This window comes from Chanos chanos, chromosome 7 (genome assembly GCF_902362185.1).
Source record: "Chanos chanos chromosome 7, fChaCha1.1, whole genome shotgun sequence".
Classification (NCBI taxonomy): domain Eukaryota; kingdom Metazoa; phylum Chordata; class Actinopteri; order Gonorynchiformes; family Chanidae; genus Chanos; species Chanos chanos.
The window spans coordinates 39,251,524-39,278,738 of record NC_044501.1 but is presented as its reverse complement, the minus strand read 5'-3'; the positions used below and the strand labels follow the sequence as shown (position 1 = coordinate 39,278,738).

Sequence of the window (27,215 nt, the reverse complement as noted above, 5' to 3'; positions counted from 1 at the left end):
ATATGCACTCCATGGTGGAATCTAAAAAAGAAAATTGTTGGGTATTGTTTTTTTTGTTTTTTTCCCTTTTCATTTAAGAAGAACTACAATTAAACCTACCATGGTGAGAAACACCATTTCGTCGGCTCTGTGATATAGCCTACCCTGTCAACACTTCACACCCGGAGTTGAGTGAACGCTTGATGTTAATTGGACTAAATCAAACATTAGGTCCAGATGTGAAAGAGAAAATGAGTGTTTCCACACCAACCTGTTCCCATTCTGCCAAACCTGCTGGCTAACCATCCATCAATCTCACTGCACCACTTCAACAATCTCTCACTCTCTCTCTCATAGCTTAGTTTGTCAGAACTTTAACTGAGCTATGGGTTTTGTTTAATAATGAAAAGCTAATAATAAAGTCGACAATGAATGCTAGTTTCGTGGCTGGGTTCATTCGTGTGAGCGAAAACAAGACACCGAACGTGCAACAATATTTCGGCAGTGTCGGTTTTGTACAAAACCCTAATTTTTTACAACTCTTGACAACTTTTTGCCTCACACGTACATCTGAACGAGGAGTGTGTGAAAATACTGCCTGTAAAGGGGGGGGGGGGGGGTGTACGTGTTGGATTTACCCCGTTGCGGTTGACTCAGAAATTCAATTTTTGGTTCTTTTCTCTTCTCTTGAATGCAACATTGACACTTCCTTTCTAAGGGCAGCCAGATCACGTTCAGCGTCTGCCAGATCAGACCACAGACACTGGGCTGCGGCAGGGTTTGCACTGAATCTGGGAGGACTGCCATTTTAAGAGCAAGGATGGATCCGTAGGACGTTATTAACGAAGAGTGGAACAGTCGCGGCTAACTTGGCCCGGGTTCCAGTTTTCTAAAGGAGCCTCACATCCCTACCACCTTTCTGTGCGTTAAGAACGTCTTAGCGCAGATGGAACAAGTAGAGCAGCTTCCTGTCCTGTTTGCTGTACTAGTTGATATTAAAAAGGCACTCCGTGGAAAAAAAAATGAAATCCTTGTTTTGGTTTCGGGAATCCTTGTGTTTGTGGAACATTGTCACTTACAGTCCATTTGTTAACAACTTTCAACAGAGGCTAAATCTTTGGAAAAGACATGGATGCAAGCACTGAAATGAGGTTTTCCAGAGTTAGGGAGGTGAGGGAAAAAAAAAAAAAAAGCTGAGACTTCAATTTCTTGGTCGTGTATCCTTTTTAAAACGGGAAAGGGAGAAAAGAGTGAGGAAAGGAAGCCATTTTAGAGGTTCTGGAACGGGGTCAAGCATATTTTATGACTGTAAATGAAGTGACAAGAATGACTGTCTGAGTCACATGATCACATGACCTCATGTGCTTACTGCAATTGGTCAACATCCAAGTTCTCACTAAAGTTGAAAGGTACAGAAAAAAAACCCAAGGGAAACAATGAATACAAACATAAAGGATCATTTCTGTGACCACACTTGTAGATACAGTGCATTACAGTACGTGAAAAGAAAATCGTGTCATTAAAACACAACATAAATAATAAAAAATATGAAGCGGTTTGGTAAGGTTCACAGTGAGGATAAGACACAGAGACTTAAGCGACTGTAGTTTTGTGCAGTAACTCTTCTGAAAATGACGATGTGGTTAACCGTTCTCTGCATTTTTGGGCATTCTTGAACGGTGATGTCAACGTGTCACTGGGTAAGCAAGCTCAAAAATCTGGCTATGGTTGCAGCAATTTTGTCTTTCAAACGCATAAGATCCAATCTCCTTCCAGCAAAAAAAAAAGAAAAGAAAAAAAAATCACTCCAATTTCTCCTTTCAACGTCAACAAACATGCCTTCAGTTTTGTCTCAACATAATCACCGTGTCATTCAGCACACGCAAAGCGTCACGGAGTTCACTCTGCACGTCATTACAACAGCCCTGTACTTTTCAACTCCAGTCCTGGAGACTTAGCGGACGGAACAAATTTTGAGCTCCTGTTCCTTAGAAACGCCACTCATTTAACTTATCAAGGGGCAGGTTGATTAGCTGACCGGTTAAATTAAGTGTACCAATACCAGGTTCAAAGAAAAAAAATACGCTGTTCGCTGAGTTTCCAGGCCTGGCACTGGAACACATGGCGGCAGAGAAAGCAATGCTACGGAGAGAGGTCGTTGTTGTTGTTTTTTTTAGTCTCCCGTCAACCTTTCATTCAGTGGTGTAATTTGCTCTCCTTTTCCTATCCTGTAATCAGCTTGGGTTCTGTGTGTGCCACAGGGTAATGCTGTTTTTCCTGTGGGTTGAACATGACTACTGCCTAGAACCGTCCTATCCTTCCCCAACACCCGCAAACCACCATCAGCACTCTGTCATTTCGCGATTCCTGCGTCCGCACGGCTTTTTACTTTTCTTCTCTTTTGATTTTCTTTCCTCTGCGTGAGGACTCAGATGAAGGGAAAACACGGCGGAGGCGGCTTGGAAAAAAACAACAAAAAAAAAACGACCAAAAGACGGTTTTGATGCTGTGAAATAATACACGAGGCTGCGTATGAGTGAATAATGTGAGCGAGTAAACAGCCAGTAACGGTTTCTGTGCTCCACGTAGGGACTGACTCTGCGTGTTTGCGGCGACTTTTAAGAGCCTATATCAGAGTCCTAAGGGAATGAAATAATGTAACACCAAAGGTGACTGCTCTCCTCAAATATGCACGCTCACGACAGGCCAGTGTTGTCTCAGTAAGATACAAAGCGCACAGAAATAAGGTGAAGGGCCATGTTTTTATCTTTATTCATGTGTTCTAGCAACTTGTTGAGACTGTGGCCTTCTGGGTCTTTTTTTTAAAAGTATTTTAAGAGGAAACAATAATATTGAGGAGCTATATGGTTGAGTCTCTGAGACAATCGAGTTTCACAAGTCCAGATGGAACCCGACTGCCCTAGGGCTTGTCCGTGGCGTAGGTCGCCAAATAAGGTTTCTTTCAACAGAGATTACAATGAACCCAAACCATATGACTGTATACATGGAAAAAAAACGAAAAAAAACTTTGCTGAATGTGAATCTGTATCAAAGGAGCGACGGGTATTTCTAAGAGGAAACGCTACTGGTGAAACTTTATGAACGAGAAAATCTTGCATCGAAAAATATGCATAACAAGTTATTTCATAACAAACGACTTGGCTTCTTTTTCAAAGCTGGCGTCATTCCCTCTCTCCTTCTCTCAGCCATTTGGAACTACCTGCAGGTTTATTACTCCTCTCCTCGCAAAGCAGATATCTCGGTTGTCGTAAGTGAGGCTAGCATCAGCTTCCTCTGACGTGAACCAATCACTTCATCAAGTCGTCGTAAGTGAGGCTCGCATCAGTTTCCTCTGACGTGAACCAATCATTTCGTCAAGTCGTCGTAAGTGAGACTAGCATCAGCTTCCTCTGACGTGAACCACTCGTCAAGTTTCGTCAAGTTTTCGTCAAGTTTTCATCAAGTTTCACAGTATTTCCTATGGACAGTACTGTCAACACAACACACTCTGAGGACCAAACCTACAACAACAAAGGTGCCTGCACTCAAGTAAGGACTCCTGAGGGTTGTGGACAGTTATCCTAATCAATTCACCCACCCAAAGGAATAAAGCCAATTGCTCTCCGGCCACAACGGGCAAATGTTAGGCAGCTGGGATGAGAACAGTGAATCCCAGATGTAAGATGGACCACAGCACTGTTAGAAAGTGCCCTAACCGGGCACGGCACTCTGGAGCCCTGCTGACCTCGTTATTAAACGCGCAATTCAGCCGAAATCCAAAAAAAAAAAAAGATCACGGGAGGGCCGAGCGTGTTTACAAGTGAGCGAAAGTCTTGCGGTTAAGGCATTAATTTTGGCCTCGGTGGCCTTAAATGCAGGGTTGTTAACGAGACGTAATCATTTCAGATGAGCAGTTTTTGAAATGGACTTTGGATGCCTGTCTGTACCATTTTGCCACAAATAAGTGGGTTCTCTTTTCCTTTATTTATCTAGCTTTTTTTTTTTTTTTGGTGCTTTGAGGAAGCCTCTAGCTAATATGTTTTTTTCCACATTAACAAGACATTCAACAAATCCTCAAATCCTGCCCCCTAAAAAACTCTCATTTCCAGTCAAATGCATTTCAGTGAGGTTTTTTTTTTTTTCCTTTTCTTTTTTTTTTTTTTTTGTCTGAGAGAAAGCCTGAAGACGCCAGTTAAGTTCAGTGCTATTTTTATGAACCAAGTCCATTCCCAAAAGAATCCTTCAATTATGGCCCCCGTACCCTTGATTACATGAAACTAAAAACATTTTACAGAGTAGCGTGACCCAGCAAAAAAAAAACCAAAAAAAAAAAACCTCAGTCGAGTTGTGTTAGTGAGGAGCTGACCTGCCAGCTCTCCTCCCCAAACACAAGAAGCAGCGATGCCTCTTAATGCTCTTTATGATCCCGGCCTGTTTTACATGTGTAGGTTTTCTTTTTTTTTTTTCAATACTTCCGAGCCAAAAAAAAAAAGGAGGGGGGGGGGGGAGCTTTAAAAAGATGCCGTTTCTAATTGAGTTCATCTGTGAAGTTCCCTTGGGTTGCTGACTTGCTGCGCTAGCATAATGATGTATTCTGTCCATGGCACAGTCTCTATTGTTATTTCTCTCAGTTAATGATTCTGTGAGATTCGTCTCACAGGTGGTAATAAAATATGAAGAAAAGAGGATCGACTGCAAGAGCTGAGTTTCTCTCATCATGAAGGATCTTTTAACAGCAACTGGTACTGGGTGGTCTGTGGCCACACACAAACACACACACACACACACACACACACAGAGAGAGCGCATACCTGCGTTGGGCCTGGAATACAAGACAGAACCCTCTCAATATTCTCCGATGTAACGTCAACATCGTCAACAGCGACCAGGACATCACCTAAGAGAGAAACAAAACAGCAACCACGACGGGAAAACATAAGAAATGAGAGAATTTAGTGTAAAGCCAAACAAATGTTTGCTATTTACACACTAACTAGACTCACAAACCAAAAACAAAAAAAAACACTTTCATTATATCTACGCGAAACAGACGAGAGATATGAGGGATTTTTTTTTATTTTTTATCTTGGTACACCACACAACAAAGGCCTCCACCTGTGTAGAAGTGATTTGTGAGCTCCTATCTCCGCTACGCAGATTTGCTCTGTGTTATTTCAGATATTCAAGAGGCCTAATTGTTTTAGCATGGGCTCGGTGTCTGAGGGGCTCTCATTAAAAGCTAGCTACAAGAGAAAGTACTTTATGTGGTACAATTCAACTGGCATTCTTTTGCTCTATCTGAAACAATTACTGTGGGTTTCCCTACTGTGCCCTTTAAGTGAAGAAAAAAGAAACACACGCGCACACACACGCACGCGCACACACACACACATACATACACACACAAAATTACATCATGCTCAGAATTTTATGTCATCTAACATGTTTAAATGAGCGTTAGTGTCATAATTTGTTGTAGTGCTGTCGTAAAATTCCTCATGCACTGGTTGGTGTTTTTGATTGGTCCTCACCAATGAGGATCTGAGCACATTTGCTGGCCGGGCTGTGAGGTACCAAGCCATGCACGACAAGTCTCTCCCCTCTCTGTCCTGTACAGTTTCCACTCCTGTGTACCACGCCCAGTAATGCTTCCAATAGCCCCCCTCTCTCCGTGTGTGAAGGAGAAGAACTCCCCAGCCGTTTGGGGTTCAGGTACACGCAAACCTCCTTCAGTTGCTGCTGCTGCACCACCACCCCCGCCCTCTGTCCTGCCTGGTTCTTTAGGATGGAGGCGGGGTGCGAAGAGGACACGCCCTCTTTCCCATCAGCCCCTCGTCTCTGCGATGGCCGCCGCTTCCTCCTCAATATCTTGGCCAGTCTCTTAAGCTTCGGAATGCCCTTGGCCCCCGAGTCCGCCCGTTTCCTGGCATCGTCCGTTATGATCTCTACCTCCTTTTCGCTGAAGCGCACGTGATTGGTCGCTGCAGAATGACTGGCAGTGACCTGGGCCAATACTGCTTCCTCTTCGCCTTCGCTCAGCTCCAGATAGAAGAGCTCACCATTCTTCTGGACATCATCCAGCCATTCAGGCTCAAGGTCACTATGACACACGATGAGAACAAAATGGAACTGATTCAGTCATAAAAAAAATATTTAGGGCTTACCCAAGTATTTCACATTAAAACTAGAGGCTTAACCACTACAATTCAACTTCAGATGGTCCCTGACCCACACGAACACACGAACACACACACACACACACACACACAAGCGCACAAAAACTAAAAAAGATATGTAACCTTCATTTACAACTCTGTAACTCTATCACAGAGTGCTTTTTAATCTATGATCATTTGAATCTGGAACTGAGTAATAAACTGGTAGACCAGTTCACCTTTACATAAAAGGAACACTACAGTACTGTGTGTAAAACTGCATTCAATGGAACATCGGGCCAGGGTGTAAAAATTAATGACTGAGAGAAGATTTCAATTTGTCAATGTCACAGACCGCACACGAAAAGTTACAGTCTCCTAAAACATCTTTGAAGAGGTTGGCCCTTGGCTTTTCCCCTTAACGATTAATTTCTGTAGTAAATGATGTGGCGTTGAAGACAGCAGTCTAAAAGCCTTAGAGAGCACATGGTGAAAAAGGCATTTATGGTGAGGTAGACAGCTTAAAGGGAAACCCACACCCCATCCCTGGAAACGAAAAATGCTCCAACTCTGCGAAAAATAAAACCAATTATTCAGCTAGACATGTTTTTTTTTTTTTTTATTCTCTCTCTAAATTAAGCCACACCACTCCTGTGGTAAGCTCTTGGCAACCGCATCCAGAAATTCACTTGAGATGAAGAATAGCATATAATTATTTATGATGGCCGAGTTTCCAAATTGGAAACAGAAATTCCCTCGAATTTGGGACAGAACTGAATAAGAGGACCAAAGTTCTCAGCAGCAGACCTTTTATTTCACTCGACACAGTCACTAGATCATAGGCTATCTTTGTCCCGCCTCATCCTGCCTCAGTCTCCCTCTGTACCTCAACTTTCTGAAGTTAGTTTAGCCAGCTGAACTCCAGAAGTGCCTCGTCCAGATTGGCAATGAGGACACTTTTGATTAAGAGTGAAGACACAAAAGAACAGATGCTTGAATCCAAGAGTATGTAAGAGTAGATTGTTTTAAGGTGTCTACACAGAAAAAAAATCTCGGATAATTAATTGTATGTCTTGCACAACAGCACACAATGACTACAGCAGCAGCTGACCAAATCTAAGACTTTGTATAGGTAGCCACAAACAAACTCTCGGGCAAATGATCGCACAGCTTGCACAAAAGCACACAAACACCTCATAAGTCGTACATCATCAGCTTCAGCGTTGAATAACAAAAATCCACTTCAACATCTGTGTAGCAGGATTCAAACATTCTAATTATCCCTCTGCTTGCGACATTAACGACACGCAAGCACTTTAGTGACAAAATGCAGCAAAGCGCATTGCAGCCAGCTGTCGTAACAAACTTAAGCACAATTCACAAAAACCCACCATCTGAACAATTTCAACAAATTCTCAAAGTAAACACCAGCATTTTTGTATGCACAAACTAGTCAAACTAGTTTACAAATGAAAACACTAAAATTCTACACTAAGAAAAATACATTTCACCAAGATTTGCACAAACGAATGAAGTTTTTCAGTCAACGATATGGGATGTGAATGTGCCTGACAAACAAAATTACACGAAATTTATACCACAGCATTGCAGAGTTTGAGTGTTGCTGGAAAACCCAAACAAACCAGTGTAGAAACTGAATTAACCACTTTCGGTCGACAAGATTGCTGGATTTTTCATCGATACTGTTTTGCCGAACGATAAAGGTGGTTTGACTCTTACTCGGAATATTCGGAGTCACTGTAACTTGATGCAGTAGATTCTGTACTGCTTCCATCATGTCTTACGTCCTCTTTGCCTTCCTCTCGCTCTTCATTCAAAACCCCCTGTTGTGTATGGTTCAGAAACCGCTGACTCGGATATTTAGAATCCATTATTTAGCGGCATTAGCTCCTCAGGAAAACGTACAGCCGCTCAAACTGCAGCAATACAAGGTAAAGTAATGTAATTTACTTTCTGTGTACTGATGACATCTCGCCATATTGTGAGCATACGGGTTCTCGACTCAAGCCATGTGACACGAATTGCTCAGATGTGATTGGCTAAGCGCAAAGTTGCTATGGCAACATAGAAGCTTTCCGTTAGCAGCATGGGAAAATATTTGCTTCGCTAGACACGACCACACCAGAAGAAATCACAAAAGACAGATATGTACTTCCAGGCTTCACTGAACGCCGGCTGCCATAAGTCAGTCTGAAGTCACTACAATCAATATATCTGTGACTGTCCTTCGAGTTCTGTCCATTTCATGACAGAGCTCAAATATGTATATGCATCTTAAATTAGGTTATCTAGCTGTAGTGAAACTCAAAAAAATAATCTACCGCTAGGGATGATATCAGTACTCTAGTTAATGTTATGTGCAACAACTGCCTAAGTAAACAATCCTCAGGAATACTTATTTGACCAGTTAAATAGGTTTTAAATTAAATGATCGACATGCAAGTTAAACTGGAATTGATAACTCAGCACATCTTCAGAATACCATCGTTATAATACTAGTATTTTTTTTTTCTGTGAATGGAGGTGCATTTGCTTTAATTTTCCTTGCAGTCTTTCAGTTGCCATAGGGCCACTTGTAAAGATGGAGCATGCCGTTCTTTATTCTGCCACACACAGCACGAGGTCTTTAAATCCTTTCAGGAATTCAGTGTTTTTGGCCAAAGCGCCTCTCGTTTAAACGTAAAAACGTAGCACTAAACACAACAGACAACACAGCCCCAAGCAAAGTAAAATAAATTGTGATTTGTCAGCATTATCGATGCAAAGTATGTTGTTACCTCAGATAAACCGACCTGTAAAGAAGGACGCTTCGTATTGAATCAAAATCCTCCAAGTTTTTGGAGAAGGATCTAGAGATTCCTCCATCTGAGCCAATATTGAACATCATTTAGGCTTCATACTGTCGCTGACCGATTCGTTCAACTTCGCTCGTAAACCAGTGGTCCAGACTGAATATGCATTTCTTGATGGTTGCCGAGAGAAACACAGATTTGATTATCCACGTCGCGGAATCCTTTACTTAAATTAGTCTATTTTATCTTATTTGGAACTCAGTGTCGCTGCCGGATACCCAAAATCCGTTATTCGGGATTGTTCTCCTGCCGGACACTTCAATTTAACGTTTTTGGAATAGAATGAAACCTGGTTATGTCGACCTCAGAAAGTTCTATTCCCGTTATTCCCACAACAATGAGCCGCTCGAGGCAAATTCAGTTCACCCTCTTGCCTTTGAAGTGAAGTATGCAGCCTTGAATGCTTCTGCAGACCTCCTCAGTTCGGCGCAGAGTAAGAGTGCGGTTACAGCTAACTTGGTCTAAGCCTTTCAGGGCAAGTGTAGCTGTATATCCATGTGCGTGCGTGTGTGCGTATGAAAGGAGAGACTGTGCAGTCAGCTCTTGTTTTATTCACATCAACATATAATAGCCACAGTCTTTTACAAAATGTTGTTTTAAACGAAGAATCTTTTGCAAATTACTAATAAAAAAAAATAAGCAGCTACTTTTTTCCTATTCCATGGGCGTTTCCTCTGCGATACAGTACTCTCTCCGAAGGGAACGTTATAAAGAAAAGCAATCGATCAGTTACGTCCGATTTGGGTTCAGATGAGTACACCATACTTCTTCCTCTTGGTCAGGGAAACACAATACTTTAGAAATAGATTTCCAAGTAAAGTTTATGGAAAGGCTTTCTAACAAGATCTAACTGTTACTGTGGTTGATAGTGCTGCCAAATAACTACAATATTGTGCAAAGGGTTATTGAATGGCGAGCTTTTCTCTAGAAACTGACTTCAGTGTGACGTCCATACGGGAGTCACAGCGCCACCTGTCTTACAACGCAGGTATTTCAACGTTACGATGAGCTGGTAAGCCTTTGAAAGATACCCAAACATGTGATCAGAACAGACATGATCGCTTCGTATGTGAGTCATACCTGTTATGTACTATTGATTTTTCATGTTTTTAATATTCTGTAAGAAAACTGACATGATTAACTTTCATGAGAACATACAGGCCAAGATCAGGCGCTTAAATTGTAATAGCTATGGGCAGGTTGTTTAAACCGGGATTGTGTGAATATTACAATCTACACGTAAGTGTTAATAATGCAGGTGTTCAACAATATTTAGAGTTTCTTAGACATTATGTGTCTCTCATTCCATCATATTCATGTTTTCTGCAAATTATTATGAAACACTTTTATTGAGAGATTTGTGACTTCAGCAGTGAATAACAAGTTTTCAGTTAATCTCCTCCATCTCTGCAAATGGGGGAAAAAGAGAAAACAAACCCACGAATAACATTTGTCATTTTGTCAAAGAATGATGTCAATTCCTGTCACTTCCTGAAAGTGACGTCAACGCAAATGGTATTTTAAAAACACATAATTACAACTAACCATCTCTTAGTCCTTTTGGATATAAATAGACACTGAGTTGTGGCACTCTGGCTTGCACAGCATGACAGGGGACAGTGGAAAACCTCAATGACAAGAAACAAAGATGAGCTCTCAGACAGCAAAAAAGTGCGTCACCCCCAAAAGGCTTTTTATTTAAGGGACGTGATGGAGAATGCATTCAGCCTTGGCGTGGGAATTACTGGAGTTGACGCATTAATCGAGGATGAGGTGATGTGGTTGCTTGGAGGCTACAAGAGATTAATTAAAACGAACCTAAAAGCTGCTTGTACACAGACACTTAACATTGTTAATAGTTGTGCTAAAGCAAATGACAACACAAATCCATTGTCTCTGGCTTGTAAGCAGTCCAGCTTTGACTTCATTTGCATCTGTTCTTCATAAATGATATACGATTTTCACTCTGATTGCACACGCTTCCTCTCATTACCGCTTAGGCAATCAGAACAATGCTAATCAATAACGCTAATCAAAGACAAAATCAACGAAGAGGGTGCCACACCAACACAAATGAGCAGTTTTTCATTTCAACTGAATTCTAATTCAGACACACACACACACGCATACACACATGCATACACACACAGACAGCAAATCTTTCTTGTTGAACACCAAGCTCAGGAAAACTTCTGAGAAGAAAAAGAGAGAGAGAAAAAAAAAACCTGAAACAGCATAACCATTTTAGAGTTTTGCCTCTGTGAAATCAGAATGAAGCTTCTCCACATCCATTTACAAATCATCAAACATATTCATCACTCTGACTGCACACATTAGCTGCTTTCTCTCCCATCCTCTCAATGATGTTAACCGAGGACAAATTCACTGATTTACATCCAATTTGCACTTAGAAGAGTGTGCCAGACCTCGTCATCATGGCAAAAAAAGATGCAAACCTTTTGAAACACAATTCCTTGTCAGAAACCATAGAAATGATCCCAGAAAGTATAGACTTGATGATAAGTGCTGTTGTCAAGCTTTAAGTATGCAGAGCCAAGTAATAATGATATAAGGATAATATAAATAGCTAAGTCATGTAGGGCAGCGGTTCTCAACTCCAGTCTTGAGGGCCCCCTGTCCTGCTCATCTTTGTTTTAACTCCTCTTAGTTCAGGACTGACACATGTGTTTACACGGATCAATTAATGATCAAGCCCTTGATTAGCTCAATTAACTGTGATAATGGAGTTAAAGGAAAAGACGGGACGGGAAGACAGGACGGGAAGACCTCAGGACTGGAGTTGAGAATCGCCGATGTAGGGTACACACACTAGACAGCAGCAGGGGAGAGATTCACTGAGCATCATTGAGCAGACTGACGTTTAACTTCAAGAGGCTGAAGTAAAGAAAAAACATTACTAGCGTTAAAGCCTAAGTGAGGCAGGAGTAGCATATTTAACTAAATTACATGGTGAATGACTATCAAATCTCCTTTGAAGAGATAAAATCACTTGATGATATATAAAACTTTACTTTACAATTCACTTGTAATTCGAACAGCTTTTTTGTCAAAGAGCATTTCTTGCTTCCATGCTATCGTGACAGCACCTTAATGATTATGATACTTCTTTGTTTGAATAATAAACCATGGCTCACATTTAAAGTCTATACATTCACTGACTTATAATCATTGAGGTTATCACAGCAAATAACAACTTAGAATACAAATTTTAAAATCACATAAACTCAAACTTCTTTAAAATGCATAATTCTCTAGCAACACCATTAACTAAGTCATCTGATTAATCCTACTTTCCACTACCTAAAAATTTCAACCATAAAATACAAGACAAAACAAACATTTTACAAACTCATTATGATGAACAACTATTAAGTTTGATCGCACACTCTTCCTCTGCCCGCCGGCTGGGACAAGCAGAACGGTCATCAATGATGCTAAACAAGGACAAACGGCCTCGAATTGCACCCGATTCGCGCTCAGAAGGGCGTGCCACGCCTCGTCATCGTGGCTGGGGAGACGCAACACTTTCGAAACTCATTTCCTAGTCAGAAACTGTAGAAATGATCCCTGAAAGTATAGTCTTGCCGACAGGTGGCGCAGCCAAGCTTCAAGCACGCGGCGCCAAGTGTTCTTGGAAACGGTGAGAGCCCCTCCCCCGCAGCGCTGAGAGCGCTCAGCGATGAGAAAAACAACCACAGGCCTTTCCGGGACCAGAAAAGCAAAGAGCAGAGCGCTCACACCCTGTAGCAGAGCTACTGAAGAGGGCGGTCAGCAAACAGCCGGCGCTGTGATTGGCAAAGCGAAACAGAGCCCGGGGTAAGGCAGCGACGAGAAGCGCGTCAGGGCACCTGCACGCTGTGGAAGAAAGGGGCGCGCCAGCGAGGAACTGAAGCAAAAGTCAAGCTAAGCGCTCTTTATTGTCACGCGCAGACGGCACAAGGAGTAGAGCGGAGAGGGCATGGGACGGCACTCAAGCACAGACTTGGGAGAGCCGTCAAACATCAGTCCTCGCAGACCAGGAAAGAAGAGAGCATTGCGCTCCTTTCCTTCCCACCCTGCTTCTTGGTTTCACCCCTCTTTCTTTCTTTCTTTCTTTCTTTTTACTAAGCAGATAGCCCAACCACTCTGATCGCACACTCTTCCTCTGCCCGCCGGCTGGGACAAGCAGAACGGTCATCAATGATGCTAAACAAGGACAAACGACCTCGAATTGCACCCGATTCGCGCTCAGAAGGGCGTGCCGCGCCTCGTCATCGTGGCTGGGGAGACGCAACACTTTCGAAACTCATTTCCTAGTCAGAAACTGTAGAAATGATCCCTGAAAGTATAGTCTTGCCGACAGGTGGCGCGGCCAAGCTTCAAGCACGCGGCGCCAAGTGTTCTTGGAAACGGTGAGAGCCCCTCCCCCGCAGCGCTGAGAGCGCTCAGCGATGAGAAAAACAACCACAGGCCTTTCCGGGACCAGAAAAGCAAAGAGCAGAGCGCTCACACCCTGTAGCAGAGCTACTGAAGAGGGCGGTCAGCAAACAGCCGGCGCTGTGATTGGCAAAGCGAAACAGAGCCCGGGGTAAGGCAGCGACGAGAAGCGCGTCAGGGCACCTGCACGCTGTGGAAGAAAGGGGCGCGCCAGCGAGGAACTGAAGCAAAAGTCAAGCTAAGCGCTCTTTATTGTCACGCGCAGACGGCACAAGGAGTAGAGCGGAGAGGGCATGGGACGGCACTCAAGCACAGACTTGGGAGAGCCGTCAAACATCAGTCCTCGCAGACCAGGAAAGAAGAGAGCATTGCGCTCCTTTCCTTCCCACCCTGCTTCTTGGTTTCACCCCTCTTTCTTTCTTTCTTTCTTTTTACTAAGCAGATAGCCCAACCACTCTGATCGCACACTCTTCCTCTGCCCGCCGGCTGGGACAAGCAGAACGGTCATCAATGATGCTAAACAAGGACAAACGACCTCGAATTGCACCCGATTCGCGCTCAGAAGGGCGTGCCGCGCCTCGTCATCGTGGCTGGGGAGACGCAACACTTTCGAAACTCATTTTCTAGTCAGAAACTGTAGAAATGATCCCTGAAAGTATAGTCTTGCCGACAGGTGGCGCGGCCAAGCTTCAAGCACGCGGCGCCAAGTGTTCTTGGAAACGGTGAGAGCCCCTCCCCCGCAGCGCTGAGAGCGCTCAGCGATGAGAAAAACAACCACAGGCCTTTCCGGGACCAGAAAAGCAAAGAGCAGAGCGCTCACACCCTGTAGCAGAGCTACTGAAGAGGGCGGTCAGCAAACAGCCGGCGCTGTGATTGGCAAAGCGAAACAGAGCCCGGGGTAAGGCAGCGACGAGAAGCGCGTCAGGGCACCTGCACGCTGTGGAAGAAAGGGGCGCGCCAGCGAGGAACTGAAGCAAAAGTCAAGCTAAGCGCTCTTTATTGTCACGCGCAGACGGCACAAGGAGTAGAGCGGAGAGGGCATGGGACGGCACTCAAGCACAGACTTGGGAGAGCCGTCAAACATCAGTCCTCGCAGACCAGGAAAGAAGAGAGCATTGCGCTCCTTTCCTTCCCACCCTGCTTCTTGGTTTCACCCCTCTTTCTTTCTTTCTTTCTTTTTACTAAGCAGATAGCCCAACCACTCTGATCGCACACTCTTCCTCTGCCCGCCGGCTGGGACAAGCAGAACGGTCATCAATGATGCTAAACAAGGACAAACGACCTCGAATTGCACCCGATTCGCGCTCAGAAGGGCGTGCCGCGCCTCGTCATCGTGGCTGGGGAGACGCAACACTTTCGAAACTCATTTCCTAGTCAGAAACTGTAGAAATGATCCCTGAAAGTATAGTCTTGCCGACAGGTGGCGCGGCCAAGCTTCAAGCACGCGGCGCCAAGTGTTCTTGGAAACGGTGAGAGCCCCTCCCCCGCAGCGCTGAGAGCGCTCAGCGATGAGAAAAACAACCACAGGCCTTTCCGGGACCAGAAAAGCAAAGAGCAGAGCGCTCACACCCTGTAGCAGAGCTACTGAAGAGGGCGGTCAGCAAACAGCCGGCGCTGTGATTGGCAAAGCGAAACAGAGCCCGGGGTAAGGCAGCGACGAGAAGCGCGTCAGGGCACCTGCACGCTGTGGAAGAAAGGGGCGCGCCAGCGAGGAACTGAAGCAAAAGTCAAGCTAAGCGCTCTTTATTGTCACGCGCAGACGGCACAAGGAGTAGAGCGGAGAGGGCATGGGACGGCACTCAAGCACAGACTTGGGAGAGCCGTCAAACATCAGTCCTCGCAGACCAGGAAAGAAGAGAGCATTGCGCTCCTTTCCTTCCCACCCTGCTTCTTGGTTTCACCCCTCTTTCTTTCTTTCTTTCTTTCTTTCTTTCTTTCTTTTTACTAAGCAGATAGCCCAACCACTCTGATCGCACACTCTTCCTCTGCCCGCCGGCTGGGACAAGCAGAACGGTCATCAATGATGCTAAACAAGGACAAACGACCTCGAATTGCACCCGATTCGCGCTCAGAAGGGCGTGCCGCGCCTCGTCATCGTGGCTGGGGAGACGCAACACTTTCGAAACTCATTTCCTAGTCAGAAACTGTAGAAATGATCCCTGAAAGTATAGTCTTGCCGACAGGTGGCGCGGCCAAGCTTCAAGCACGCGGCGCCAAGTGTTCTTGGAAACGGTGAGAGCCCCTCCCCCGCAGCGCTGAGAGCGCTCAGCGATGAGAAAAACAACCACAGGCCTTTCCGGGACCAGAAAAGCAAAGAGCAGAGCGCTCACACCCTGTAGCAGAGCTACTGAAGAGGGCGGTCAGCAAACAGCCGGCGCTGTGATTGGCAAAGCGAAACAGAGCCCGGGGTAAGGCAGCGACGAGAAGCGCGTCAGGGCACCTGCACGCTGTGGAAGAAAGGGGCGCGCCAGCGAGGAACTGAAGCAAAAGTCAAGCTAAGCGCTCTTTATTGTCACGCGCAGACGGCACAAGGAGTAGAGCGGAGAGGGCATGGGACGGCACTCAAGCACAGACTTGGGAGAGCCGTCAAACATCAGTCCTCGCAGACCAGGAAAGAAGAGAGCATTGCGCTCCTTTCCTTCCCACCCTGCTTCTTGGTTTCACCCCTCTTTCTTTCTTTCTTTCTTTTTACTAAGCAGATAGCCCAACCACTCTGATCGCACACTCTTCCTCTGCCCGCCGGCTGGGACAAGCAGAACGGTCATCAATGATGCTAAACAAGGACAAACGACCTCGAATTGCACCCGATTCGCGCTCAGAAGGGCGTGCCGCGCCTCGTCATCGTGGCTGGGGAGACGCAACACTTTCGAAACTCATTTCCTAGTCAGAAACTGTAGAAATGATCCCTGAAAGTATAGTCTTGCCGACAGGTGGCGCGGCCAAGCTTCAAGCACGCGGCGCCAAGTGTTCTTGGAAACGGTGAGAGCCCCTCCCCCGCAGCGCTGAGAGCGCTCAGCGATGAGAAAAACAACCACAGGCCTTTCCGGGACCAGAAAAGCAAAGAGCAGAGCGCTCACACCCTGTAGCAGAGCTACTGAAGAGGGCGGTCAGCAAACAGCCGGCGCTGTGATTGGCAAAGCGAAACAGAGCCCGGGGTAAGGCAGCGACGAGAAGCGCGTCAGGGCACCTGCACGCTGTGGAAGAAAGGGGCGCGCCAGCGAGGAACTGAAGCAAAAGTCAAGCTAAGCGCTCTTTATTGTCACGCGCAGACGGCACAAGGAGTAGAGCGGAGAGGGCATGGGACAGCACTCAAGCACAGACTTGGGAGAGCCGTCAAACATCAGTCCTCGCAGACCAGGAAAGAAGAGAGCATTGCGCTCCTTTCCTTCCCACCCTGCTTCTTGGTTTCACTCCTCTTTCTTTCTTTCTTTCTACTAAGCAGATAGCCCAACCACTCTGATCGCACACTCTTCCTCTGCCCGCCGGCTGGGACAAGCAGAACGGTCATCAATGATGCTAAACAAGGACAAACGACCTCGAATTGCACCCGATTCGCGCTCAGAAGGGCGTGCCGCGCCTCGTCATCGTGGCTGGGGAGACGCAACACTTTCGAAACTCATTTTCTAGTCAGAAACTGTAGAAATGATCCCTGAAAGTATAGTCTTGCCGACAGGTGGCGCGGCCAAGCTTCAAGCACGCGGCGCCAAGTGTTCTTGGAAACGGTGAGAGCCCCTCCCCCGCAGCGCTGAGAGCGCTCAGCGATGAGAAAAACAACCACAGGCCTTTCCGGGACCAGAAAAGCAAAGAGCAGAGCGCTCACACCCTGTAGCAGAGCTACTGAAGAGGGCGGTCAGCAAACAGCCGGCGCTGTGATTGGCAAAGCGAAACAGAGCCCGGGGTAAGGCAGCGACGAGAAGCGCGTCAGGGCACCTGCACGCTGTGGAAGAAAGGGGCGCGCCAGCGAGGAACTGAAGCAAAAGTCAAGCTAAGCGCTCTTTATTGTCACGCGCAGACGGCACAAGGAGTAGAGCGGAGAGGGCATGGGACGGCACTCAAGCACAGACTTGGGAGAGCCGTCAAACATCAGTCCTCGCAGACCAGGAAAGAAGAGAGCATTGCGCTCCTTTCCTTCCCACCCTGCTTCTTGGTTTCACCCCTCTTTCTTTCTTTCTTTTTACTAAGCAGATAGCCCAACCACTCTGATCGCACACTCTTCCTCTGCCCGCCGGCTGGGACAAGCAGAACGGTCATCAATGATGCTAAACAAGGACAAACGACCTTGAATTGCACCCGATTCGCGCTCAGAAGGGCGTGCCGCGCCTCGTCATCGTGGCTGGGGAGACGCAACACTTTCGAAACTCATTTCCTAGTCAGAAACTGTAGAAATGATCCCTGAAAGTATAGTCTTGCCGACAGGTGGCGCGGCCAAGCTTCAAGCACGCGGCGCCAAGTGTTCTTGGAAACGGTGAGAGCCCCTCCCCCGCAGCGCTGAGAGCGCTCAGCGATGAGAAAAACAACCACAGGCCTTTCCGGGACCAGAAAAGCAAAGAGCAGAGCGCTCACACCCTGTAGCAGAGCTACTGAAGAGGGCGGTCAGCAAACAGCCGGCGCTGTGATTGGCAAAGCGAAACAGAGCCCGGGGTAAGGCAGCGACGAGAAGCGCGTCAGGGCACCTGCACGCTGTGGAAGAAAGGGGCGCGCCAGCGAGGAACTGAAGCAAAAGTCAAGCTAAGCGCTCTTTATTGTCACGCGCAGACGGCACAAGGAGTAGAGCGGAGAGGGCATGGGACGGCACTCAAGCACAGACTTGGGAGAGCCGTCAAACATCAGTCCTCGCAGACCAGGAAAGAAGAGAGCATTGCGCTCCTTTCCTTCCCACCCTGCTTCTTGGTTTTACTCCTCTTTCTTTCTTTCTTTCTTTCTACTAAGCAGATAGCCCAACCACTCTGATCGCACACTCTTCCTCTGCCCGCCGGCTGGGACAAGCAGAACGGTCATCAATGATGCTAAACAAGGACAAACGACCTCGAATTGCACCCGATTCGCGCTCAGAAGGGCGTGCCGCGCCTCGTCATCGTGGCTGGGGAGACGCAACACTTTCGAAACTCATTTCCTAGTCAGAAACTGTAGAAATGATCCCTGAAAGTATAGTCTTGCCGACAGGTGGCGCGGCCAAGCTTCAAGCACGCGGCGCCAAGTGTTCTTGGAAACGGTGAGAGCCCCTCCCCCGCAGCGCTGAGAGCGCTCAGCGATGAGAAAAACAACCACAGGCCTTTCCGGGACCAGAAAAGCAAAGAGCAGAGCGCTCACACCCTGTAGCAGAGCTACTGAAGAGGGCGGTCAGCAAACAGCCGGCGCTGTGATTGGCAAAGCGAAACAGAGCCCGGGGTAAGGCAGCGACGAGAAGCGCGTCAGGGCACCTGCACGCTGTGGAAGAAAGGGGCGCGCCAGCGAGGAACTGAAGCAAAAGTCAAGCTAAGCGCTCTTTATTGTCACGCGCAGACGGCACAAGGAGTAGAGCGGAGAGGGCATGGGACGGCACTCAAGCACAGACTTGGGAGAGCCGTCAAACATCAGTCCTCGCAGACCAGGAAAGAAGAGAGCATTGCGCTCCTTTCCTTCCCACCCTGCTTCTTGGTTTCACCCCTCTTTCTTTCTTTCTTTCTTTTTACTAAGCAGATAGCCCAACCACTCTGATCGCACACTCTTCCTCTGCCCGCCGGCTGGGACAAGCAGAACGGTCATCAATGATGCTAAACAAGGACAAACGACCTCGAATTGCACCCGATTCGCGCTCAGAAGGGCGTGCCGCGCCTCGTCATCGTGGCTGGGGAGACGCAACACTTTCGAAACTCATTTCCTAGTCAGAAACTGTAGAAATGATCCCTGAAAGTATAGTCTTGCCGACAGGTGGCGCGGCCAAGCTTCAAGCACGCGGCGCCAAGTGTTCTTGGAAACGGTGAGAGCCCCTCCCCCGCAGCGCTGAGAGCGCTCAGCGATGAGAAAAACAACCACAGGCCTTTCCGGGACCAGAAAAGCAAAGAGCAGAGCGCTCACACCCTGTAGCAGAGCTACTGAAGAGGGCGGTCAGCAAACAGCCGGCGCTGTGATTGGCAAAGCGAAACAGAGCCCGGGGTAAGGCAGCGACGAGAAGCGCGTCAGGGCACCTGCACGCTGTGGAAGAAAGGGGCGCGCCAGCGAGGAACTGAAGCAAAAGTCAAGCTAAGCGCTCTTTATTGTCACGCGCAGACGGCACAAGGAGTAGAGCGGAGAGGGCATGGGACAGCACTCAAGCACAGACTTGGGAGAGCCGTCAAACATCAGTCCTCGCAGACCAGGAAAGAAGAGAGCATTGCGCTCCTTTCCTTCCCACCCTGCTTCTTGGTTTCACTCCTCTTTCTTTCTTTCTTTCTACTAAGCAGATAGCCCAACCACTCTGATCGCACACTCTTCCTCTGCCCGCCGGCTGGGACAAGCAGAACGGTCATCAATGATGCTAAACAAGGACAAACGACCTCGAATTGCACCCGATTCGCGCTCAGAAGGGCGTGCCGCGCCTCGTCATCGTGGCTGGGGAGACGCAACACTTTCGAAACTCATTTTCTAGTCAGAAACTGTAGAAATGATCCCTGAAAGTATAGTCTTGCCGACAGGTGGCGCGGCCAAGCTTCAAGCACGCGGCGCCAAGTGTTCTTGGAAACGGTGAGAGCCCCTCCCCCGCAGCGCTGAGAGCGCTCAGCGATGAGAAAAACAACCACAGGCCTTTCCGGGACCAGAAAAGCAAAGAGCAGAGCGCTCACACCCTGTAGCAGAGCTACTGAAGAGGGCGGTCAGCAAACAGCCGGCGCTGTGATTGGCAAAGCGAAACAGAGCCCGGGGTAAGGCAGCGACGAGAAGCGCGTCAGGGCACCTGCACGCTGTGGAAGAAAGGGGCGCGCCAGCGAGGAACTGAAGCAAAAGTCAAGCTAAGCGCTCTTTATTGTCACGCGCAGACGGCACAAGGAGTAGAGCGGAGAGGGCATGGGACGGCACTCAAGCACAGACTTGGGAGAGCCGTCAAACATCAGTCCTCGCAGACCAGGAAAGAAGAGAGCATTGCGCTCCTTTCCTTCCCACCCTGCTTCTTGGTTTCACCCCTCTTTCTTTCTTTCTTTTTACTAAGCAGATAGCCCAACCACTCTGATCGCACACTCTTCCTCTGCCCGCCGGCTGGGACAAGCAGAACGGTCATCAATGATGCTAAACAAGGACAAACGACCTTGAATTGCACCCGATTCGCGCTCAGAAGGGCGTGCCGCGCCTCGTCATCGTGGCTGGGGAGACGCAACACTTTCGAAACTCATTTCCTAGTCAGAAACTGTAGAAATGATCCCTGAAAGTATAGTCTTGCCGACAGGTGGCGCGGCCAAGCTTCAAGCACGCGGCGCCAAGTGTTCTTGGAAACGGTGAGAGCCCCTCCCCCGCAGCGCTGAGAGCGCTCAGCGATGAGAAAAACAACCACAGGCCTTTCCGGGACCAGAAAAGCAAAGAGCAGAGCGCTCACACCCTGTAGCAGAGCTACTGAAGAGGGCGGTCAGCAAACAGCCGGCGCTGTGATTGGCAAAGCGAAACAGAGCCCGGGGTAAGGCAGCGACGAGAAGCGCGTCAGGGCACCTGCACGCTGTGGAAGAAAGGGGCGCGCCAGCGAGGAACTGAAGCAAAAGTCAAGCTAAGCGCTCTTTATTGTCACGCGCAGACGGCACAAGGAGTAGAGCGGAGAGGGCATGGGACGGCACTCAAGCACAGACTTGGGAGAGCCGTCAAACATCAGTCCTCGCAGACCAGGAAAGAAGAGAGCATTGCGCTCCTTTCCTTCCCACCCTGCTTCTTGGTTTTACTCCTCTTTCTTTCTTTCTTTCCTTCTACTAAGCAGATAGCCCAACCACTCTGATCGCACACTCTTCCTCTGCCCGCCGGCTGGGACAAGCAGAACGGTCATCAATGATGCTAAACAAGGACAAACGACCTCGAATTGCACCCGATTCGCGCTCAGAAGGGCGTGCCGCGCCTCGTCATCGTGGCTGGGGAGACGCAACACTTTCGAAACTCATTTCCTAGTCAGAAACTGTAGAAATGATCCCTGAAAGTATAGTCTTGCCGACAGGTGGCGCGGCCAAGCTTCAAGCACGCGGCGCCAAGTGTTCTTGGAAACGGTGAGAGCCCCTTCCCCGCAGCGCTGAGAGCGCTCAGCGATGAGAAAAACAACCACAGGCCTTTCCGGGACCAGAAAAGCAAAGAGCAGAGCGCTCACACCCTGTAGCAGAGCTACTGAAGAGGGCGGTCAGCAAACAGCCGGCGCTGTGATTGGCAAAGCGAAACAGAGCCCGGGGTAAGGCAGCGACGAGAAGCGCGTCAGGGCACCTGCACGCTGTGGAAGAAAGGGGCGCGCCAGCGAGGAACTGAAGCAAAAGTCAAGCTAAGCGCTCTTTATTGTCACGCGCAGACGGCACAAGGAGTAGAGCGGAGAGGGCATGGGACGGCACTCAAGCACAGACTTGGGAGAGCCGTCAAACATCAGTCCTCGCAGACCAGGAAAGAAGAGAGCATTGCGCTCCTTTCCTTCCCACCCTGCTTCTTGGTTTCACCCCTCTTTCTTTCTTTCTTTCTTTTTACTAAGCAGATAGCCCAACCACTCTGATCGCACACTCTTCCTCTGCCCGCCGGCTGGGACAAGCAGAACGGTCATCAATGATGCTAAACAAGGACAAACGACCTCGAATTGCACCCGATTCGCGCTCAGAAGGGCGTGCCGCGCCTCGTCATCGTGGCTGGGGAGACGCAACACTTTCGAAACTCATTTCCTAGTCAGAAACTGTAGAAATGATCCCTGAAAGTATAGTCTTGCCGACAGGTGGCGCGGCCAAGCTTCAAGCACGCGGCGCCAAGTGTTCTTGGAAACGGTGAGAGCCCCTCCCCCGCAGCGCTGAGAGCGCTCAGCGATGAGAAAAACAACCACAGGCCTTTCCGGGACCAGAAAAGCAAAGAGCAGAGCGCTCACACCCTGTAGCAGAGCTACTGAAGAGGGCGGTCAGCAAACAGCCGGCGCTGTGATTGGCAAAGCGAAACAGAGCCCGGGGTAAGGCAGCGACGAGAAGCGCGTCAGGGCACCTGCATGCTGTGGAAGAAAGGGGCGCGCCAGCGAGGAACTGAGGCAAAAGTCAAGCTAAGCGCTCTTTATTGTCACGCGCAGACGGCACAAGGAGTAGAGCGGAGAGGGCATGGGACGGCACTCAAGCACAGACTTGGGAGAGCCGTCAAACATCAGTCCTCGCAGACCAGGAAAGAAGAGAGCATTGCGCTCCTTTCCTTCCCACCCTGCTTCTTGGTTTCACCCCTCTTTCTTTCTTTCTTTCTTTTTACTAAGCAGATAGCCCAACCACTCTGATCGCACACTCTTCCTCTGCCCGCCGGTTGGGACAAGCAGAACGGTCATCAATGATGCTAAACAAGGACAAACGACCTCGAATTGCACCCGATTCGCGCTCAGAAGGGCGTGCCGCGCCTCGTCATCGTGGCTGGGGAGACGCAACACTTTCGAAACTCATTTCCTAGTCAGAAACTGTAGAAATGATCCCTGAAAGTATAGTCTTGCCGACAGGTGGCGCGGCCAAGCTTCAAGCACGCGGCGCCAAGTGTTCTTGGAAACGGTGAGAGCCCCTCCCCCGCAGCGCTGAGAGCGCTCAGCGATGAGAAAAACAACCACAGGCCTTTCCGGGACCAGAAAAGCAAAGAGCAGAGCGCTCACACCCTGTAGCAGAGCTACTGAAGAGGGCGGTCAGCAAACAGCCGGCGCTGTGATTGGCAAAGCGAAACAGAGCCCGGGGTAAGGCAGCGACGAGAAGCGCGTCAGGGCACCTGCACGCTGTGGAAGAAAGGGGCGCGCCAGCGAGGAACTGAAGCAAAAGTCAAGCTAAGCGCTCTTTATTGTCACGCGCAGACGGCACAAGGAGTAGAGCGGAGAGGGCATGGGACGGCACTCAAGCACAGACTTGGGAGAGCCGTCAAACATCAGTCCTCGCAGACCAGGAAAGAAGAGAGCATTGCGCTCCTTTCCTTCCCACCCTGCTTCTTGGTTTCACCCCTCTTTCTTTCTTTCTTTTTACTAAGCAGATAGCCCAACCACTCTGATCGCACACTCTTCCTCTGCCCGCCGGCTGGGACAAGCAGAACGGTCATCAATGATGCTAAACAAGGACAAACGACCTCAAATTGCACCCGATTCGCGCTCAGAAGGGCGTGCCGCGCCTCGTCATCGTGGCTGGGGAGACGCAACACTTTCGAAACTCATTTCCTAGTCAGAAACTGTAGAAATGATCCCTGAAAGTATAGTCTTGCCGACAGGTGGCGCGGCCAAGCTTCAAGCACGCGGCGCCAAGTGTTCTTGGAAACGGTGAGAGCCCCTCCCCCGCAGCGCTGAGAGCGCTCAGCGATGAGAAAAACAACCACAGGCCTTTCCGGGACCAGAAAAGCAAAGAGCAGAGCGCTCACACCCTGTAGCAGAGCTACTGAAGAGGGCGGTCAGCAAACAGCCGGCGCTGTGATTGGCAAAGCGAAACAGAGCCCGGGGTAAGGCAGCGACGAGAAGCGCGTCAGGGCACCTGCACGCTGTGGAAGAAAGGGGCGCGCCAGCGAGGAACTGAAGCAAAAGTCAAGCTAAGCGCTCTTTATTGTCACGCGCAGACGGCACAAGGAGTAGAGCGGAGAGGGCATGGGACGGCACTCAAGCACAGACTTGGGAGAGCCGTCAAACATCAGTCCTCGCAGACCAGGAAAGAAGAGAGCATCGCGCTCCTTTCCTTCCCACCCTGCTTCTTGGTTTCACCCCTCTTTCTTTCTTTTTACTAAGCAGATAGCCCAACCACTCTGATCGCACACTCTTCCTCTGCCCGCCGGCTGGGACAAGCAGAACGGTCATCAATGATGCTAAACAAGGACAAACGACCTCGAATTGCACCCGATTCGCGCTCAGAAGGGCGTGCCGCGCCTCGTCATCGTGGCTGGGGAGACGCAACACTTTCGAAACTCATTTCCTAGTCAGAAACTGTAGAAATGATCCCTGAAAGTATAGTCTTGCCGACAGGTGGCGCGGCCAAGCTTCAAGCACGCGGCGCCAAGTGTTCTTGGAAACGGTGAGAGCCCCTCCCCCGCAGCGCTGAGAGCGCTCAGCGATGAGAAAAACAACCACAGGCCTTTCCGGGACCAGAAAAGCAAAGAGCAGAGCGCTCACACCCTGTAGCAGAGCTACTGAAGAGGGCGGTCAGCAAACAGCCGGCGCTGTGATTGGCAAAGCGAAACAGAGCCCGGGGTAAGGCAGCGACGAGAAGCGCGTCAGGGCACCTGCACGCTGTGGAAGAAAGGGGCGCGCCAGCGAGGAACTGAAGCAAAAGTCAAGCTAAGCGCTCTTTATTGTCACGCGCAGACGGCACAAGGAGTAGAGCGGAGAGGGCATGGGACGGCACTCAAGCACAGACTTGGGAGAGCCGTCAAACATCAGTCCTCGCAGACCAGGAAAGAAGAGAGCATTGCGCTCCTTTCCTTCCCACCCTGCTTCTTGGTTTCACCCCTCTTTCTTTCTTTCTTTTTACTAAGCAGATAGCCCAACCACTCTGATCGCACACTCTTCCTCTGCCCGCCGGCTGGGACAAGCAGAACGGTCATCAATGATGCTAAACAAGGACAAACGACCTTGAATTGCACCCGATTCGCGCTCAGAAGGGCGTGCCGCGCCTCGTCATCGTGGCTGGGGAGACGCAACACTTTCGAAACTCATTTCCTAGTCAGAAACTGTAGAAATGATCCCTGAAAGTATAGTCTTGCCGACAGGTGGCGCGGCCAAGCTTCAAGCACGCGGCGCCAAGTGTTCTTGGAAACGGTGAGAGCCCCTCCCCCGCAGCGCTGAGAGCGCTCAGCGATGAGAAAAACAACCACAGGCCTTTCCGGGACCAGAAAAGCAAAGAGCAGAGCGCTCACACCCTGTAGCAGAGCTACTGAAGAGGGCGGTCAGCAAACAGCCGGCGCTGTGATTGGCAAAGCGAAACAGAGCCCGGGGTAAGGCAGCGACGAGAAGCGCGTCAGGGCACCTGCACGCTGTGGAAGAAAGGGGCGCGCCAGCGAGGAACTGAAGCAAAAGTCAAGCTAAGCGCTCTTTATTGTCACGCGCAGACGGCACAAGGAGTAGAGCGGAGAGGGCATGGGACGGCACTCAAGCACAGACTTGGGAGAGCCGTCAAACATCAGTCCTCGCAGACCAGGAAAGAAGAGAGCATTGCGCTCCTTTCCTTCCCACCCTGCTTCTTGGTTTCACCCCTCTTTCTTTCTTTCTTTCTTTTTACTAAGCAGATAGCCCAACCACTCTGATCGCACACTCTTCCTCTGCCCGCCGGCTGGGACAAGCAGAACGGTCATCAATGATGCTAAACAAGGACAAACGACCTCGAATTGCACCCGATTCGCGCTCAGAAGGGCGTGCCGCGCCTCGTCATCGTGGCTGGGGAGACGCAACACTTTCGAAACTCATTTCCTAGTCAGAAACTGTAGAAATGATCCCTGAAAGTATAGTCTTGCCGACAGGTGGCGCGGCCAAGCTTCAAGCACGCGGCGCCAAGTGTTCTTGGAAACGGTGAGAGCCCCTCCCCCGCAGCGCTGAGAGCGCTCAGCGATGAGAAAAACAACCACAGGCCTTTCCGGGACCAGAAAAGCAAAGAGCAGAGCGCTCACACCCTGTAGCAGAGCTACTGAAGAGGGCGGTCAGCAAACAGCCGGCGCTGTGATTGGCAAAGCGAAACAGAGCCCGGGGTAAGGCAGCGACGAGAAGCGCGTCAGGGCACCTGCACGCTGTGGAAGAAAGGGGCGCGCCAGCGAGGAACTGAAGCAAAAGTCAAGCTAAGCGCTCTTTATTGTCACGCGCAGACGGCACAAGGAGTAGAGCGGAGAGGGCATGGGACGGCACTCAAGCACAGACTTGGGAGAGCCGTCAAACATCAGTCCTCGCAGACCAGGAAAGAAGAGAGCATTGCGCTCCTTTCCTTCCCACCCTGCTTCTTGGTTTCACCCCTCTTTCTTTCTTTTTACTAAGCAGATAGCCCAACCACTCTGATCGCACACTCTTCCTCTGCCCGCCGGCTGGGACAAGCAGAACGGTCATCAATGATGCTAAACAAGGACAAACGACCTCGAATTGCACCCGATTCGCGCTCAGAAGGGCGTGCCGCGCCTCGTCATCGTGGCTGGGGAGACGCAACACTTTCGAAACTCATTTCCTAGTCAGAAACTGTAGAAATGATCCCTGAAAGTATAGTCTTGCCGACAGGTGGCGCGGCCAAGCTTCAAGCACGCGGCGCCAAGTGTTCTTGGAAACGGTGAGAGCCCCTCCCCCGCAGCGCTGAGAGCGCTCAGCGATGAGAAAAACAACCACAGGCCTTTCCGGGACCAGAAAAGCAAAGAGCAGAGCGCTCACACCCTGTAGCAGAGCTACTGAAGAGGGCGGTCAGCAAACAGCCGGCGCTGTGATTGGCAAAGCGAAACAGAGCCCGGGGTAAGGCAGCGACGAGAAGCGCGTCAGGGCACCTGCACGCTGTGGAAGAAAGGGGCGCGCCAGCGAGGAACTGAAGCAAAAGTCAAGCTAAGCGCTCTTTATTGTCACGCGCAGACGGCACAAGGAGTAGAGCGGAGAGGGCATGGGACGGCACTCAAGCACAGACTTGGGAGAGCCGTCAAACATCAGTCCTCGCAG

The 27,215-nt window shown here is 49.3% G+C and overlaps 1 protein-coding gene, 20 non-coding genes and 1 pseudogene across 21 annotated transcripts in view; all 22 read right to left on the bottom strand.

Annotated features, from left to right (window-relative positions):
• The window catches only part of intu (inturned planar cell polarity protein), a 21,240-nt gene extending 12,201 nt beyond the window's left edge, over positions 1–9,039 (bottom strand). The window contains exons 1-3 of the mRNA XM_030780869.1: positions 8,948–9,039; positions 5,511–6,079; positions 4,791–4,876 (exon numbers count right to left, since the gene is read on the bottom strand). Coding sequence (XP_030636729.1) covers positions 4,791–4,876; positions 5,511–6,079; positions 8,948–9,039 — 747 coding nt within the window. The remainder of the gene's footprint in view (positions 1–4,790; positions 4,877–5,510; positions 6,080–8,947) is intronic.
• A 2,282-nt stretch (positions 9,040–11,321) lies between these two features.
• LOC115817676 (uncharacterized) lies at positions 11,322–11,522 on the bottom strand (annotated as a pseudogene).
• An 879-nt stretch (positions 11,523–12,401) lies between these two features.
• Positions 12,402–12,611, bottom strand: LOC115817674 (small nucleolar RNA U3). The gene has a single exon (XR_004025471.1). It is a non-coding gene; the product is annotated as a small nucleolar RNA U3 (small nucleolar RNA).
• A 536-nt stretch (positions 12,612–13,147) lies between these two features.
• On the bottom strand, positions 13,148–13,362 carry LOC115817658 (small nucleolar RNA U3). Its single transcript, XR_004025456.1, has one exon. It is a non-coding gene; the product is annotated as a small nucleolar RNA U3 (small nucleolar RNA).
• Positions 13,363–13,894: 532 nt separating this feature from the next.
• On the bottom strand, positions 13,895–14,109 carry LOC115817709 (small nucleolar RNA U3). The gene has a single exon (XR_004025497.1). It is a non-coding gene; the product is annotated as a small nucleolar RNA U3 (small nucleolar RNA).
• A 532-nt stretch (positions 14,110–14,641) lies between these two features.
• LOC115817657 (small nucleolar RNA U3) lies at positions 14,642–14,856 on the bottom strand. The gene has a single exon (XR_004025455.1). It is a non-coding gene; the product is annotated as a small nucleolar RNA U3 (small nucleolar RNA).
• A 548-nt stretch (positions 14,857–15,404) lies between these two features.
• On the bottom strand, positions 15,405–15,619 carry LOC115817656 (small nucleolar RNA U3). The gene has a single exon (XR_004025454.1). It is a non-coding gene; the product is annotated as a small nucleolar RNA U3 (small nucleolar RNA).
• A 532-nt stretch (positions 15,620–16,151) lies between these two features.
• On the bottom strand, positions 16,152–16,366 carry LOC115817655 (small nucleolar RNA U3). The gene has a single exon (XR_004025453.1). It is a non-coding gene; the product is annotated as a small nucleolar RNA U3 (small nucleolar RNA).
• Positions 16,367–16,894: 528 nt separating this feature from the next.
• Positions 16,895–17,109, bottom strand: LOC115817706 (small nucleolar RNA U3). The gene has a single exon (XR_004025495.1). It is a non-coding gene; the product is annotated as a small nucleolar RNA U3 (small nucleolar RNA).
• Positions 17,110–17,637: 528 nt separating this feature from the next.
• LOC115817712 (small nucleolar RNA U3) lies at positions 17,638–17,852 on the bottom strand. The gene has a single exon (XR_004025500.1). It is a non-coding gene; the product is annotated as a small nucleolar RNA U3 (small nucleolar RNA).
• A 532-nt stretch (positions 17,853–18,384) lies between these two features.
• LOC115817653 (small nucleolar RNA U3) lies at positions 18,385–18,599 on the bottom strand. Its single transcript, XR_004025452.1, has one exon. It is a non-coding gene; the product is annotated as a small nucleolar RNA U3 (small nucleolar RNA).
• A 532-nt stretch (positions 18,600–19,131) lies between these two features.
• On the bottom strand, positions 19,132–19,346 carry LOC115817652 (small nucleolar RNA U3). Its single transcript, XR_004025451.1, has one exon. It is a non-coding gene; the product is annotated as a small nucleolar RNA U3 (small nucleolar RNA).
• Positions 19,347–19,874: 528 nt separating this feature from the next.
• Positions 19,875–20,089, bottom strand: LOC115817705 (small nucleolar RNA U3). Its single transcript, XR_004025494.1, has one exon. It is a non-coding gene; the product is annotated as a small nucleolar RNA U3 (small nucleolar RNA).
• A 528-nt stretch (positions 20,090–20,617) lies between these two features.
• On the bottom strand, positions 20,618–20,832 carry LOC115817711 (small nucleolar RNA U3). The gene has a single exon (XR_004025499.1). It is a non-coding gene; the product is annotated as a small nucleolar RNA U3 (small nucleolar RNA).
• A 532-nt stretch (positions 20,833–21,364) lies between these two features.
• Positions 21,365–21,579, bottom strand: LOC115817651 (small nucleolar RNA U3). The gene has a single exon (XR_004025450.1). It is a non-coding gene; the product is annotated as a small nucleolar RNA U3 (small nucleolar RNA).
• Positions 21,580–22,111: 532 nt separating this feature from the next.
• Positions 22,112–22,326, bottom strand: LOC115817650 (small nucleolar RNA U3). The gene has a single exon (XR_004025449.1). It is a non-coding gene; the product is annotated as a small nucleolar RNA U3 (small nucleolar RNA).
• Positions 22,327–22,858: 532 nt separating this feature from the next.
• LOC115817716 (small nucleolar RNA U3) lies at positions 22,859–23,073 on the bottom strand. Its single transcript, XR_004025504.1, has one exon. It is a non-coding gene; the product is annotated as a small nucleolar RNA U3 (small nucleolar RNA).
• Positions 23,074–23,601: 528 nt separating this feature from the next.
• Positions 23,602–23,816, bottom strand: LOC115817659 (small nucleolar RNA U3). The gene has a single exon (XR_004025457.1). It is a non-coding gene; the product is annotated as a small nucleolar RNA U3 (small nucleolar RNA).
• A 524-nt stretch (positions 23,817–24,340) lies between these two features.
• Positions 24,341–24,555, bottom strand: LOC115817648 (small nucleolar RNA U3). The gene has a single exon (XR_004025448.1). It is a non-coding gene; the product is annotated as a small nucleolar RNA U3 (small nucleolar RNA).
• Positions 24,556–25,083: 528 nt separating this feature from the next.
• LOC115817710 (small nucleolar RNA U3) lies at positions 25,084–25,298 on the bottom strand. The gene has a single exon (XR_004025498.1). It is a non-coding gene; the product is annotated as a small nucleolar RNA U3 (small nucleolar RNA).
• A 532-nt stretch (positions 25,299–25,830) lies between these two features.
• LOC115817647 (small nucleolar RNA U3) lies at positions 25,831–26,045 on the bottom strand. The gene has a single exon (XR_004025447.1). It is a non-coding gene; the product is annotated as a small nucleolar RNA U3 (small nucleolar RNA).
• Positions 26,046–26,569: 524 nt separating this feature from the next.
• Positions 26,570–26,784, bottom strand: LOC115817646 (small nucleolar RNA U3). Its single transcript, XR_004025446.1, has one exon. It is a non-coding gene; the product is annotated as a small nucleolar RNA U3 (small nucleolar RNA).
• Positions 26,785–27,215: the final 431 nt, after the last annotated feature.